Source organism: Palaemon carinicauda, chromosome 21 (genome assembly GCF_036898095.1).
Source record: "Palaemon carinicauda isolate YSFRI2023 chromosome 21, ASM3689809v2, whole genome shotgun sequence".
In the NCBI taxonomy this organism is placed as follows: domain Eukaryota; kingdom Metazoa; phylum Arthropoda; class Malacostraca; order Decapoda; family Palaemonidae; genus Palaemon; species Palaemon carinicauda.
The window spans coordinates 665,576-680,789 of NC_090745.1; the positions used below are offsets into that span (position 1 = coordinate 665,576).

At 34.3% G+C, this 15,214-nt stretch overlaps 1 protein-coding gene across 2 annotated transcripts in view; it reads left to right on the forward strand.

The window, feature by feature from the left end:
* Window positions 1-12,032, forward strand: part of Rsph3 (Radial spoke head protein 3) — a 51,587-nt gene extending 39,555 nt beyond the window's left edge. For both annotated transcript variants that reach the window (XM_068344768.1, XM_068344769.1), the window contains 2 exons: window positions 3,830-3,981; window positions 8,849-12,032. In XM_068344768.1, the coding sequence (XP_068200869.1) occupies window positions 3,830-3,981; window positions 8,849-8,878 (182 nt within the window). In that variant the 3' untranslated portion in view covers window positions 8,879-12,032. The remainder of the gene's footprint in view (window positions 1-3,829; window positions 3,982-8,848) is intronic.
* Window positions 12,033-15,214: the final 3,182 nt, after the last annotated feature.

Consider the following 15,214-nt stretch of genomic DNA (forward strand, 5'->3'; position numbering starts at 1 on the left):
GTTTTATGATAGTTTCTCTTCAAATGGGAAGAACTCTTTTTTAATAGTTTCCCTTCGAATGGGAAGAACGTCTTGTTTTTTAATAGTTTCCCTTCAAATGGGAAGAACTCTTTTTTAATAGTTTCCCTTCGAATGGGAAGAACGTCTTGTTTTATGATAGTTTCTCTTCAAATGGGAAGAACTCTTTTTTAATAGTTTCCTTCGAATGGGAAGAACGTCTTGTTTTATGATAGTTTCTCTTCAAATGGGAAGAACTCTTTTTTAATAGTTTCCCTTCGAATGGGAAGAACGTCTTGTTTTTTAATAGTTTCCCTTCAAATGGGAAGAACGTCTTGTTTTATGATAGTTTCTCTTCAAATGGGAAGAACTCTTTTTTAATAGTTTCCTTCGAATGGGAAGAACGTCTTGTTTTATGATAGTTTCTCTTCAAATGGGAAGAACTTTTTTAATAGTTTCCCTTCGAATGGGAAGAACGTCTTGTTTTTTAATAGTTTCCCTTCAAATGGGAAGAACTCTTTTTTAATAGTTTCCCTTCGAATGGGAAGAACGTCTTGTTTTATGATAGTTTCTCTTCAAATGGGAAGAACTCTTTTTTAATAGTTTCCCTTCGAATGGGAAGAACGTCTTGTTTTTTAATAGTTTCCCTTCAAATGGGAAGAACGTCTTGTTTTATGATAGTTTCTCTTCAAATGGGAAGAACTCTTTTTTAATAGTTTCCCTTCGAATGGGAAGAACGTCTTGTTTTATGATAGTTTCTCTTCAAATGGGAAGAACTCTTTTTTAATAGTTTCCCTTCGAATGGGAAGAACGTCTTGTTTTTTAATAGTTTCCCTCTAAATGGGAAGAACGTCTTGTTTTATGATAGTTTCTCTTCAAATGGGAAGAACTCTTTTTTAATAGTTTCCCTTCGAATGGGAAGAACGTCTTGTTTTATGATAGTTTCTCTTCAAATGGGAAGAACTTGTTTATAATAGTTTCCCTCTAAATGGGAAGAACGTCTTGTTTTATGATAGTTTCTCTTCAAATGGGAAGAACTTTTTTTTTTTAATAGTTTCCCTTCAAATGGGAAGAACTTGTTTATAATAGTTTCCCTCTAAATGGGAAGAACGTCTTGTTTTATGATAGTTTCTCTTCAAATGGGAAGAACTCTTTTTTAATAGTTTCCCTTCGAATGGGAAGAACGTCTTGTTTTATGATAGTTTCTCTTCAAATGGGAAGAACTCTTTTTTAATAGTTTCCCTTCGAATGGGAAGAACGTCTTGTTTTATGATAGTTTCTCTTCAAATGGGAAGAACTCTTTTTTAATAGTTTCCCTTCGAATGGGAAGAACGTCTTGTTTTTTAATAGTTTCCCTTCAAATGGGAAGAACGTCTTGTTTTATGATAGTTTCTCTTCAAATGGGAAGAACTCTTTTTTAATAGTTTCCCTTCGAATGGGAAGAACGTCTTGTTTTTTAATAGTTTCCCTTCAAATGGGAAGAACGTCTTGTTTTATGATAGTTTCTCTTCAAATGGGAAGAACTCTTTTTTAATAGTTTCCCTTCGAATGGGAAGAACGTCTTGTTTTATGATAGTTTCTCTTCAAATGGGAAGAACTCTTTTTTAATAGTTTCCCTTCGAATGGGAAGAACGTCTTGTTTTTTAATAGTTTCCCTCTAAATGGGAAGAACGTCTTGTTTTATGATAGTTTCTCTTCAAATGGGAAGAACGTCTTGTTTTTTAATAGTTTCCCTTCGAATGGGAAGAACGTCTTGTTTTATGATAGTTTCTCTTCAAATGGGAAGAACTCTTTTTTAATAGTTTCCCTTCGAATGGGAAGAACGTCTTGTTTTATGATAGTTTCTCTTCAAATGGGAAGAACTCTTTTTTAATAGTTTCCCTTCGAATGGGAAGAACGTCTTGTTTTTTAATAGTTTCCCTTCAAATGGGAAGAACGTCTTGTTTTATGATAGTTTCTCTTCAAATGGGAAGAACTCTTTTTTAATAGTTTCCCTTCGAATGGGAAGAACGTCTTGTTTTTTAATAGTTTCCCTCTAAATGGGAAGAACGTCTTGTTTTATGATAGTTTCTCTTCAAATGGGAAGAACTCTTTTTTAATAGTTTCCCTTCGAATGGGAAGAACGTCTTGTTTTATGATAGTTTCTCTTCAAATGGGAAGAACTCTTTTTTAATAGTTTCCCTTCGAATGGGAAGAACGTCTTGTTTTTTAATAGTTTCCCTTCAAATGGGAAGAACGTCTTGTTTTATGATAGTTTTTCTTCAAATGGGAAGAACTCTTTTTTAATAGTTTCCCTTCGAATGGGAAGAACGTCTTGTTTTTTAATAGTTTCCCTTCAAATGGGAAGAACGTCTTGTTTTATGATAGTTTCTCTTCAAATGGGAAGAACTCTTTTTTAATAGTTTCCCTTCGAATGGGAAGAACGTCTTGTTTTATGATAGTTTCTCTTCAAATGGGAAGAACTCTTTTTTAATAGTTTCCCTTCGAATGGGAAGAACGTCTTGTTTTTTAATAGTTTCCCTCTAAATGGGAAGAACGTCTTGTTTTATGATAGTTTCTCTTCAAATGGGAAGAACTCTTTTTTAATAGTTTCCCTTCGAATGGGAAGAACGTCTTGTTTTATGATAGTTTCTCTTCAAATGGGAAGAACTTGTTTATAATAGTTTCCCTCTAAATGGGAAGAACGTCTTGTTTTATGATAGTTTCTCTTCAAATGGGAAGAACTTTTTTTTTTAATAGTTTCCCTTCAAATGGGAAGAACTTGTTTATAATAGTTTCCCTCTAAATGGGAAGAACGTCTTGTTTTATGATAGTTTCTCTTCAAATGGGAAGAACTCTTTTTTAATAGTTTCCCTTCGAATGGGAAGAACGTCTTGTTTTATGATAGTTTCTCTTCAAATGGGAAGAACTCTTTTTTAATAGTTTCCCTTCGAATGGGAAGAACGTCTTGTTTTTTAATAGTTTCCCTCTAAATGGGAAGAACGTCTTGTTTTATGATAGTTTCTCTTCAAATGGGAAGAACTCTTTTTTAATAGTTTCCCTTCGAATGGGAAGAACGTCTTGTTTTATGATAGTTTCTCTTCAAATGGGAAGAACTCTTTTTTAATAGTTTCCCTTCGAATGGGAAGAACGTCTTGTTTTTTAATAGTTTCCCTTCAAATGGGAAGAACTTGTTTATAATAGTTTCCCTCTAAATGGGAAGAACGTCTTGTTTTATGATAGTTTCTCTTCAAATGGGAAGAACTCTTTTTTAATAGTTTCCCTTCGAATGGGAAGAACGTCTTGTTTTTTAATAGTTTCCCTTCAAATGGGAAGAACTTGTTTATAATAGTTTCCCTCTAAATGGGAAGAACGTCTTGTTTTATGATAGTTTCTCTTCAAATGGGAAGAACTTTTTTTTTTTAATAGTTTCCCTTCAAATGGGAAGAACTCTTTTTTAATAGTTTCCCTTCAAATGGAAAGAACTTGTTTTTTAATAGTTTCCCTCTAAATGGGGAGAACGTCTTGTTTTATGATAGTTTCTCTTCAAATGGGAAGAACTTTTTTGTTAATAGTTTCCCTTCAAATGGGAAGAACTTTTTTTTTAATAGTTTCCCTTCAAATGGGAAGAACTTGTTTTTTAATAGTTTCCCTCTAAATGGGGAGAACGTCTTGTTTTATGATAGTTTCTCTTCAAATGGGAAGAACTTTTTTTTTTAATAGTTTCCCTTCAAATGGGAAGAACTTGTTTTTTAATAGTTTCCCTCTAAATGGGGAGAACTCGCGAAGAAATTGTCCTCGCATCCTAAGTAGTCATTAAAATCTTCAATATTAAGCAAGTTTCCTTCTGCAGGCGAGGAAGAAGAGGAAGAACCCGCTGCGTCTGAGGAACGTGAAGAGCCTGAAGGGAAGGAACAAACTCCTGACGAAGAGGAAGCCCCGAGAACTGAAGAAGTCACCTCTCCCGATCTCAAAGAGGGAGTGAATGACGTCACGGAAGGGGAGGTAAGGGCAAAGCTCTCTCTCTCCTCTCTCTCTCTCTCTCTCTCTCTCTTTCTCTTTCTCTCTTCTCTTCTTCTCTCTTTCTCTCTCTCTCTCTCTCTCTCTCTCTCTCTCTCTCTCTCTCACACACACACTAAGCTTCAATGTTAGAGAACTTTTTCTAAAATATTTGTGTTTGCCTTCATTGTACAAGAGTCTATTCTAGATTTCTCTCTCTCTCTCTCTCTCTCTCTCTCTCTCTCTCTCTCTCTCACACACACACACTAAGCTTCAATGTTAGAGAACTTTTTCTAAAATATTTGTGTTTGCCTTCATTGTACAAGAGTCTATTCTAGATTTCTCTCTCTCTCTCTCTCTCTCACCTCTCTCTCTCTCTCTCTCTCTCTCCTCTCCCTCTCTCTCTCTCTCTCTCTCTCTCTCTCCCAGCTTCAAGGTTAAGAGAGCTTATTCTAAAATATTTGTGTTTGCCTTCGTGGTAATTGTAAAAGAGTCTATTTTAGAATCTCTCTCTCTCTCTCTCTCCTCTCTCTCTCTCTCTTAGCTTCAAGGTTAAGAGAGCGTATTCTAAAATATTTGTGTTTGCCTTCATTGTAATTGTAAAAGAGTCTATTTAGAATCTCTCTCTCTCTCTCTCTCTCCTCTCTCTCTCTCTCTCTCTCTCTGACTAAGCTTCAATGTTAGAGAGCTTTTTCTAAAATATTTGCGTTTGCCTTCATTGTAAAAGAGTCTATTTTAGAATGCTCTCTCTCTCTCTCTCTCTCTCTCTCTCTCTTAGCTTCAAGGTTAAGAGAGCGTATTCTAAAATATTTGTGTTTGCCTTCATTGTAATTGTAAAAGAGTCTATTTTAGAATCTCTCTCTCTCTCTCTCTCTCTCTCTCTCTCTCCCTCCTCTCTCTCTCTCTCTCTCTCTCTCTCCCAGCTTCAAGGTTAAGAGAGCTTATTCTAAAATATTTGTGTTTGCCTTCGTGGTAATTGTAAAAGAGTCTATTTTAGAATGCTCTCTCTCTCTCTCTCTCTCTCTCTCTCTTAGCTTCAAGGTTAAGAGAGCTTATTTAAAATATTTGTGTTTGGCTTCATTGTAATAGAAAAGGGTCCATTTTAGAATCTCTTTCTCTCTCTCTCTCTCTCTCTCTCTCTCTCTTTCCTCTCTCTCTCTCTCTCTCTCTCTCACTAAGCTTCAATGTTAAAGAGCTCATGTTTGCCTTCATTGTAATTGTAAAAGAGTCTATTTTAGAGTCTCTCTCTCTCTCTCTCTCTCTCTCTCTCTCAGCTTCAAGGTTAGAAAGTATATTCTGAAATCTTTGTTTGCCTTCATTAAAAAAGAGCGTATTTTAGTATCTCTTATCTGTGTGTGCGTGATATTTTTATGAGTTAGTTACCAGGACTTTTTGAAGTATTTCTTTGCCTTTAATAAGTTATTATCAGGTTTACAGATGAAATATTGTACATTGTTGAACGCTGTATTTTGAGGTCCTTGGTTAAAGGCAAGGGGCAGGACAATGTCCCAGAGAATGACCATATATACATATGATCATCGCCTTAGCCCCCTCTCTACCCAATATAGGACCAAGTACGGTCAGGCAATCGCTGCTGATGACTCAGCAGATAGTTTTCTATGCTCACAAGAATCGTGAGGTTGCAGACACTACAAGAAGCTACCGAACTTGAGTGGGACTCGAATCCCAGTCCGGCAGGTTGCGAAGTAGGGATGTTTTCAATAGGGCACCACAGCCCTTGTGAAATGATAGTAATTTAACAACAAATAGGGACTAACCCAGTACAAACCAATGGACCAGTCAAAAGAAAAAACGGCAAAGTATAACTCAGGCAAAGAATGCCTGATATCCGTGAAGTAAATGTGGGAAGTTGCATCTCTCTGTTTAGTGGAACAGGAGTCTAAGCAACATACTAAAACAGGATACAAAGAGGTCACCTTTGAGCCTCTCGTAGGGAGGTATAGTCATTTTTTTTAATGAGGTGCATTTGTACCGACTTGCAAAGGTGCCCTTTTAGCTCGGAAAAGTTTCATAATAGCTGATTGGCGAGAGAAAGTAATTCTAACCAATCATCTAGTAGGAAATTTTTCCCAGCTAAAAGGGCACCCTTGCGAGGCCGTACAAATGTGCCTCATTAAAAAAAATCGAGTATAGTGCCGCACCTGCCATCGGCACAGCTCATGCAACGTTCTGTAAGCATTACTATAAGCAGCCTCCTGGCTAGTACAGTGGTGACGTGTTTGCCTGGCATTCGCATGGCAAGAGATCGATCCCCGACCAGGACCGTGAGTTTAAGCTGTTTACTGGGGGGGGGGGCACTGCTGTGGTAGGGCACCACAGTGGGTGGTTGGGCTTGCCCGGCTGACGTTCTGGTGAGCATCTATTCTGATGGAACCGGAGCTGAAACCAGTCACCTTTAACCTTTAACCTTTACTAAATGCCAGGGAAGTCAAACGACCAACGACGCGTCGTCAGGGAGAGGAGATCCAAACTTTGTACAGTCAGTCCTAAAATAGCCAGTTTTCTAGTCAGTCAGGATGGTGTTTAGCCCGAATTTTGTATTTCATAAAAAGGGTTACAGTAGGGTTAGCCATGTCAAGGTACAAAACAACCAAAGGAAGATTTAATGGTGTCTTGATATTTTACCAATATTTGGTATTTGCCAACTTTTTACCCTATTAATTTGTCTTCGTTTCCTTTGTCTTAATTTCAACCTGATATGACACAAATAGTGTCTTTTTTCTTTTAATTCATAGTGCAACTGTTGCGTCTTCTTCCAATTTAAGCAGCTCTTCAGGAGAAGGACACTCCAAAATCAAACCATTGTTCTCAGGTCTTGGGTAGTGCCATAGCCTCTGTACCATGGTCTTCCGCTATCTTGGGTTAGAGTTCTCGTGCTTGAGGGTACACTCGGGCACACTATTCTATCTTATTTCCCTTCGTCTTGTTTTGTTTAAGTTTTTTATAGTTTATATAGGAAATATTCATTTTAATGTTGTTACTGTTCCTAAAGTATTTTATTTTTCCTTATTTCCTTTCCTCACTGGGCTATTTTCCCTGTTGGAGTCCCGGGGCTTATAGCATATCCTGCTTTTCCAACTAGGGATGTAGCTTAGCAGGTAATAATGATAATAATAATAATAATCTTTAGTTCTTTGTGCGTCGTCTTGTTTACTTTCAGAATGTCTATCTTCCTGTCCAGTCACTCTGAAGTGTCTCTCTTCATGTCTAGGTACTGTACAGAATCATCATCATGTCTTATCACGCCACCGCAATACCCAATCGAAAGCAGTTTGGTTAGCATTTACGAAATCGTCATCATAACAGTTAGGATCTCTCAGGCAGACTTGTAGTATGTGGTTCATAAATTAGATGGGCTCTCCTCAGGTGCACTGAGCACCCAGAAAAGTCCCCACCTGAGCTAATTATCCCTAGTTCTTCCTACCTTTGCTCGTTGGACTGAGTTTTTAAATAAGATAAAATACATGTAATCTAAATCCAACACCTTGCTCCCCCTTGTTGATGTTATAAAGCCACAGACCTTATAAGAAGAGAATATAACTGTTATGATTAGAAGACCAGGATATGATGATCAACGACACTGGAATCAAGATAGGAATTAGCAGTGTGTGTTTGAGAACAGAGCCCTCAGAAGGATATTGATAGTTAAATGGCAGGACGGGATTAGAAATGAAACTATAAGTGAGATTAATCAAGTGCCATATGAGGAGGAGATCATGATGAGGGGTAGATGAAGATGGTTTGGGCATGCTCTTCGCACTCCCCGAGAGAGATTCGTTCACCAAACGTTCAGCTGGGCTCCACAAGGCACTATAAGAGTTGGAAGACCAAGGCCTACATGGTTGAGGACTTTGAAGCACGAAGTAGGAGATGATGAATGGAGAAGTATTGAATTAAAAGCTCAAGATAGAGACGACTGGCGAAATCTAACAGAGGCCCTTTGCGTCAATAGGCGTAGGAGATGATGATAATGATGATGATGATTTTTACCTGTTCTTACACAGCACGAGACATGATCATGATTAACCAAACAGTCTTAAAACTCTAAGCCTAAAAGAACAAAGGAGATGGATAAAGGAGATAACGAAAGGAAGTTTGAAGCTAAAACAAATTTTAGACCAAACTTCCAAAACAGTTATATGAATCAGGAGAGTTGATAAACAGGAGGCAGTTTTATTAACTGGAAGTAACCTAAACTTTGATTCTTCGCCTCATGAGATGAGGTACTTCTGTCTCTCAGCTGTAAGAAACAATGTAGAGGTTTACAGCAAAGACCACGTAACTAAATAGCATTTAAAGGCTAAGCCTTTTGCGGTCGAAAAGTACAGGCAAAGGTATCCTTTCTTTATTTGCATCCTTGAACATCAGCAAACACTTTTATTTCTATTCCATGGCTCTATATTGATAATGATAACATTATATGAGAATTTTTGTGTGTATATATATATATATATATATATATATATATATATATATATATATATATATATATATATATATATATATATATATATATATATATATATATATATATATATATATATAATGTGTGTGTATGTGTATACATACAGTACATGCATATGTGTGTGCATATGTTTTGCATATAAAAATACAGGTGTGAGAAGCATTACTGTTTTCCTCGTGTACATTTTCCCAACTTCGTCTTTTACTTTCACTGCTTGATCAATATATGTACCTCTCACCTCAGGAATTGTTTGCTTATATTTCAGTACAGCTCTGTCATGATTTCATTAATGCTAGTAGCTGTATATTTTGATATATTTTGCATTTTCTATTTTGTGAATAATCCAAGAAATCCCACATATCTAATTCTTCTTCTGTCGTGTTTCAGGATACCCAGCCAGCTGAAGTCGAAGCATAAAAACCTGACTACATTTCAAGGAAGAAGAGAATCCTGCTGTGGATATAATACTTGGATTAGTTTCCCTCTATCATACTTTTTTAAAGATAGATAGGGAATTTTTTTACGATTCGGATGATATTTCTACTGAAAGAAATTTGTTTTAAACTTGATAGAAGACTTAACGTCAGAAACGCATACTCATTCATTTTTGTTTTATTAATTTACGATCGTTGTCCTGTGCATCTTATTTTTACCTCTTTAAAAGAGGGAATTCCATCGACCAACGTTGTCAGGTAGAGGAGAACCAAACGGTGTAGAGTCAGTCCTAAAATAGCCAGAGTTTTAGTCAGTCATGATGGTGTTTAGCTCGAATTTTGTATTTCATATCCTGTCATGGTTACAGTAGGGTTAGCCATGTCAAGGTACAAAACGACCAAAGGAAGATTTAATGGTGTCTTGATATTTTACCAATATTTGGTACTTGCCAACTGTGCTTAGTTAAGGCAGTGAATGCCAGTGATGGCTGCTCCTTCAGTCATGGGGCAGTTGCACCCCAATAGAGATGAGGCAGTCTTAACCTACTTTTTATCTGGAGAAACCTCTTCGGAGGCATTTCTTGAGGAATGGGAGAAAAACTTGACACAATGTATATGGTAGTTTTCACTTAGGTTAATATTAGTGAGTATTATGTATATAAAGGGTTTGTGATTAGTGAAGTATATACAAACATATATTTTGATATGGTGCATTTCGACTTGTAATCGTGGGATCAGCGGATATGGGTAGTACAGAGATAGAAGGGCGCTTTGATATCACAGTCGCCCTACTCAGACATCCTCAGAACAGGATGATGACATTTGTCGCAACCAGCATATTTAGACCTTGGTTTTGACGATGATGACTTCACCGTGAAACGTGAAGGGGACAACTTGTCAAGAATATGTAGCCTACACAAACATTCCCTGCAACTTGTTTGCCTCTATGTAAAGCAGCATTTATATTTCATACGATGCCAGAACTAGTAACGAAGTGGTTTGACAAGAAATTGATTGTACGAGGTTTAGTCGAATAGGGATAGAAACGCCAGAGGGGCTTTGAAAAATACACGAGTTTCCGCCGTAATTTTGGAATGGTAGTTTACGAGTGACGCTTTCCACCCAAATTGACATTATGTATAGAGCGCATAGTATAAATAATGTGCTCTGTGATAATCATAATGCCCATTCTAAAAACCATGTGATGTCATATCTCTAGAAATTTCCAGGACCAAGACTGGGCAGCCAATAGAATATTCCATCCTTCTCAACTTTGCATTCCTTCTAAAATCCTATTAGAACACTGTCCGAGTCCCGGCACGTCCCGTCGAAATCCAAATAGAGTACGCCTTGTGCATCACATTCAAGTTCCCTCCAGATCGTAAAGTATGTCATTATGAATTTGATGGCCAAAAGAATATATATTATTTAGCCTTGTTGTTATCACTTAATGTAAATATATGTTACAGACATATCAGTTCTCTAATCGGTGATCGTACTGTCTCCAAGGTGCCTTTCGTTGGCAATAAAGGACCAATAATTAGGAACTAGAACAAACCAGAAATCTTAGTGTTTATGCTTATAAGTGGAAGGTTAGTTGTTTGATCTATTTTTGTAAAGATGATTGCAAATAGATAAGTTGATCGAAGTCGAAAATGTTTAAAAACAAGTCTGGCTAATCATTTTCAATCTCTTTTAATGTCTTTTTTTTGGCATCCAATATTTCCATTATATATAAGAATTTGTGAGGGAATATTTAGATGTCTTTCAGTGGGATGCAATACGCATATCCCTCTCAACGTGATTTTTTATAGCATCAGCAAACACAATTGGGTCTATATTTTTCTCAGAACCTAATGTATAACCATATATTGATCCATTTTTTGAGTTTGTTACACAAAAAGTGGTATATATATAAAACCTTCTTATTAAGACATTTATGACATATACCTTCATACATACAAACAATATTCACTGTATTCATACTGTTGTTTTTTTCCATTGCTGTTTAAATGTTATGATTGCAACCATGTGTATACATTAGTATGATGTGTATATATATGCAGTAATAGATCCATAAGATGGCAAATCTTCAGCCATTCTTTTGTGTAAAGCATAAATATAGTATATCTTTAGTTATATCCTCTCAGATTTGTATAGATGTGCTTCATGAAAGTGGATATACAAATTTTTCGAAATATTCTTTGGCATATATGAGTGTGTGATTGCATGATTTTTTTTTTTACATATTTGATCTCGAATTCATATCATATAACCATCATTTATTTTTGCTGCCTTTCTGATCTTTGTCTTTAGTATAGTGAACGAAGAAGAAAACCATGACACCTAAGAAACCTATTTTATAATTACGTGTTATTGGTCTTCACTCTTCTAATGTCAGTGTGACCAGAAATGTTGTCGTTGTTGGTGGTACCCTCGTCCATGGAAATTACTAACTTCTCTTGAAAATGTCTACTTATAATTCTAGTTCATATTTGTACGTTTCTTGTGACCATGAATTAAATGATGAACAAAGTAAAATTAATTTTCAACGGTGCCATTAGAATATTTTTTTTTTACGTAAAATTTTAATAATTGAAATAAGTCTCCCAACTAGGATCACCGCTAGGCATGGTAGATCGTTTTTCAGCTATGTTAAACATTGTCTTAGAAATGAAATAGATGAGATCTTGTTTAATTTTTTTATAAATCATGTTTTTGTTTATATATATTCAAGTTCATGGACGTGTTTATGTGTACTTCCATTCAAAATAAACCATAGATGCTAGTAATATTTTATGTGCATATGTACATCTGTTACAAAGAGGGCCTTTATCAAAAAGATATACTTTATTTTATATGTATTTTAGTTTATATACCCTTATTTTTAATAAGTATATAATCATTTGGGCATGTTTGAGTCCTGTAATTGTTTATACTGTAAGTGTTGACTGATTTGGTCCTAATCTTTTCACTTTTTTATATTCATGGTGGCAAAATCAAACTCGTAAATTCTTATGGTAAACACTCTGCTGCCTGGTTTTAATATCAGGTCTGCCAATAATTTTAGTTATCAGTCATTAAATGGCCAGGGATTTTCGATTTTTTGTTGTCATGGAGATTTTCTGTCAATCTTAGTTTGTATATATATATATATATATATATATATATATATATATATATATATATATATATATATATATATATATATATATATGTATATGTATATATATAACATATGTATGTATGTATATATGTGTATATATATATATATATATATATATATATATATATATAATGTGTGTGTTGAGTGTGTATGTATGTATGTGTGTATGTATGTATTTGTATATAAATACACACATTATATATATATATATATATATATATATATATATATATATAAATATATATATATATATATATATATATATATATATATATATATATATATATATATATATATTTATATAAATATATATATATATATATATATATATATATATATATATATATATATATATATATGTATGTATGTGTCTGTGTTTGTATTTATGCTTGCATGCATAATGCTTTTCATTTATTTTTACAGTGAACAGTTCTTGTTTATATACTGAATACATAAACGACAATTCCTTACACACTAGATACCTAATAATCAAGCAACCACACGTAATAAGAAAAACATTCTTGCACAAAGGCAAACATTCAATATACTTTCATTCTTGTAAAAACAACAGACCCAGTAATTACATCACATGTTATTTGTACATTATTTTGTAGACTCGAGACAATTTATAGAATTCATGAAAAAAAAAATTGTATGTATGAACCTATGTATATTTTTGATGACTGATTTATGAAAAATATTACACTTCATTATACACTATGTAACATTCACAATAAATATTATATACAATATATCGTCTTTGGAAATCCTTCTTGACTATAGATAGATTTATAGCCCAACTGGTGAGGATTCCTACCATGATCTTGATTCGAACCTATGACTTGTTGGGTTAGAAATGCAGTTACATTAATACAGTAACACTCATAAGTATGAGGTCAGGTTATGGTTAATGTCGCCCAGTTTCTAAACCCACAATGTATAGCGCCCTACGGGTAGTGCCATCAGTACACCTCGCATGTAGCCCTGTAGGCATTAGCTCAGGGTCTTCGCAGCGATCCTTCGGCTCCTAGCCGCTCTTGCTTTATATGCTTCTACTTTACTTCCGTTCCTGGTCCTTTTCTTTGATCTTGCTGTTCATCCACTTCTAACTTCTACTTTATTGTGTATCTGCAGGGTTTTCTCCCAGATGTATTTGGGTCTTCAGTGGCATCAGAGGCCCTGTGCTGGGTTCTATAGCCCACAATGCTAGGGTTTAAATTATGTACAATACTTGCGTAAAATTCATGTTTGAGTGCGAGTTATTCCCAAGGTAAAATTGATTCAATATTGGTGGATTGTGCGACTTAATGTTTGAAAGTATAGAAGTGTATGGCTGTCGAGAAAAAAAAAATATACTTTGCCAAATTCATACTACTTCATACTTCATGAATATGAAGCTATAGAAGTGTGTTGTGGCTATAGAGAAAAATCAAGACAATATACTTTGCCAAATTCATACTACTTCATACTTTAACATTATGAAAGTATAGAAGTGTATCTTGGCTAAAGAGAAAAAACAAGACAATATACTTTGCCAAATTCATACTACTTCATACTTTAACCATTTGAAAGTATAGAAGTGTATCTTGGCTAGAGAAAAAAAAAACCAGTATACTTTGCCAAATTCATACTACTTCATACTTTAACAATATGAAAGTATAGAAGTGTATCTTGGCTAGAGAGAAAAAACAAGACAATATACTTTGCCAAATTCATACTACTTCATACTTTAACCATTTGAAAGTATAGAAGTGTATCTTGGCTAGAGAAAAAAAAAACAGTATACTTTGCCAAATTCATACTACTTTATACTTTAACAATATGAAAGTATAGAAGTGTATCTTGGCTAGAGAGAAAAAACAAGACAATATACTTTGCCAAATTCATTCTACATACTTTAACAATGTGAAAGTATAGAAGTGTATCTTGGCTAGAGAGATGAAAAAAAAAAACAAGACAATATACTTTGCCAAATTCATACTACTTCATACTTCATGAATATGAAAGTATAAAAGTGTGTCTTGGCTATAGAGAAAAATTAAGACAATATACTTTGCCAAATTAATACTACATACTTTAACAATATGAAAGTATAGAAGTGTATCTTGGCTAGAGGAAAAAACTATACTTTGCCAAATTAATACTACATACTTTAACAATATGAAAGTATAGAAGTGTATCTTGGCTAGAGGAAAAAAAACTATACTTTGCCAAATTAATACTACATACTTTAACAATTTGAAAGTATAGAAGTGTATCTTGGCTAGAGAGATAAAAAAAAAAACAAGACAATATACTTTGCCAAATTCATACTACATACTTTAACAATAGGAAAGTATAGAAGTGTATCTTGGCTAGAGAGAAAAAACAAGACGATATACTTTGCCAAATTCATACTACATACTTTAACAATTTGAAAGTATGAAAGTGTTGTATGGCAAGAGAAAAAAAAACAAGACTATATTTGACCAAATTCATATTACTTCATACTTTAACAGTTTAAAAGTATAGAAATGGTGCATGGCTAGATGAAAAGACAATATACTTTCCCAAATTCATACTACATACTTTAACAATTTAAAAGTATAGTAGTGATATGTGGCTAGAGAAAAAATAAGACAATATATTTTGCCAAAAGTATATTACATAGTTTGAAAGTAGAACTGCTGCAAGGCTAAAAGGAAAAAAAATACATTTTGTCAAATTAATACTACTTACTTAAACTGTCTGAAAGTATTGAAGTGTAGCATGGCTAGAGAGAAAAACGAAGATATGTGTTGCTAAATTCATACTACTGTACTTCATACTTTAAGGATTTGAGAGTATATAAGTGTTGCTTGGCTAGAGAGAAGAGCATTATTATTATTATTATTATTATTATTATTATTATTATTATTATTATTATTATTATTAGTTGCTAAGCTACAACCCTAGTTGGAAAAGCAGGACGCTATAAGCCCAAGGGCTCTAACAGGGAAAGGAAATAAGGAAAAACTACTAGAAGTTTAAGAACAATATTACTTTGTCAAATGCATACTTCTTTCTTTAACAGTTTGGTTTGTAAAAACAATTTGCTAGATTATGTTACTGATAGGCCAAAGTAAATGGAAAAAATACATTGATTTTGTTATTAGTATTTCAGATAATTATTTG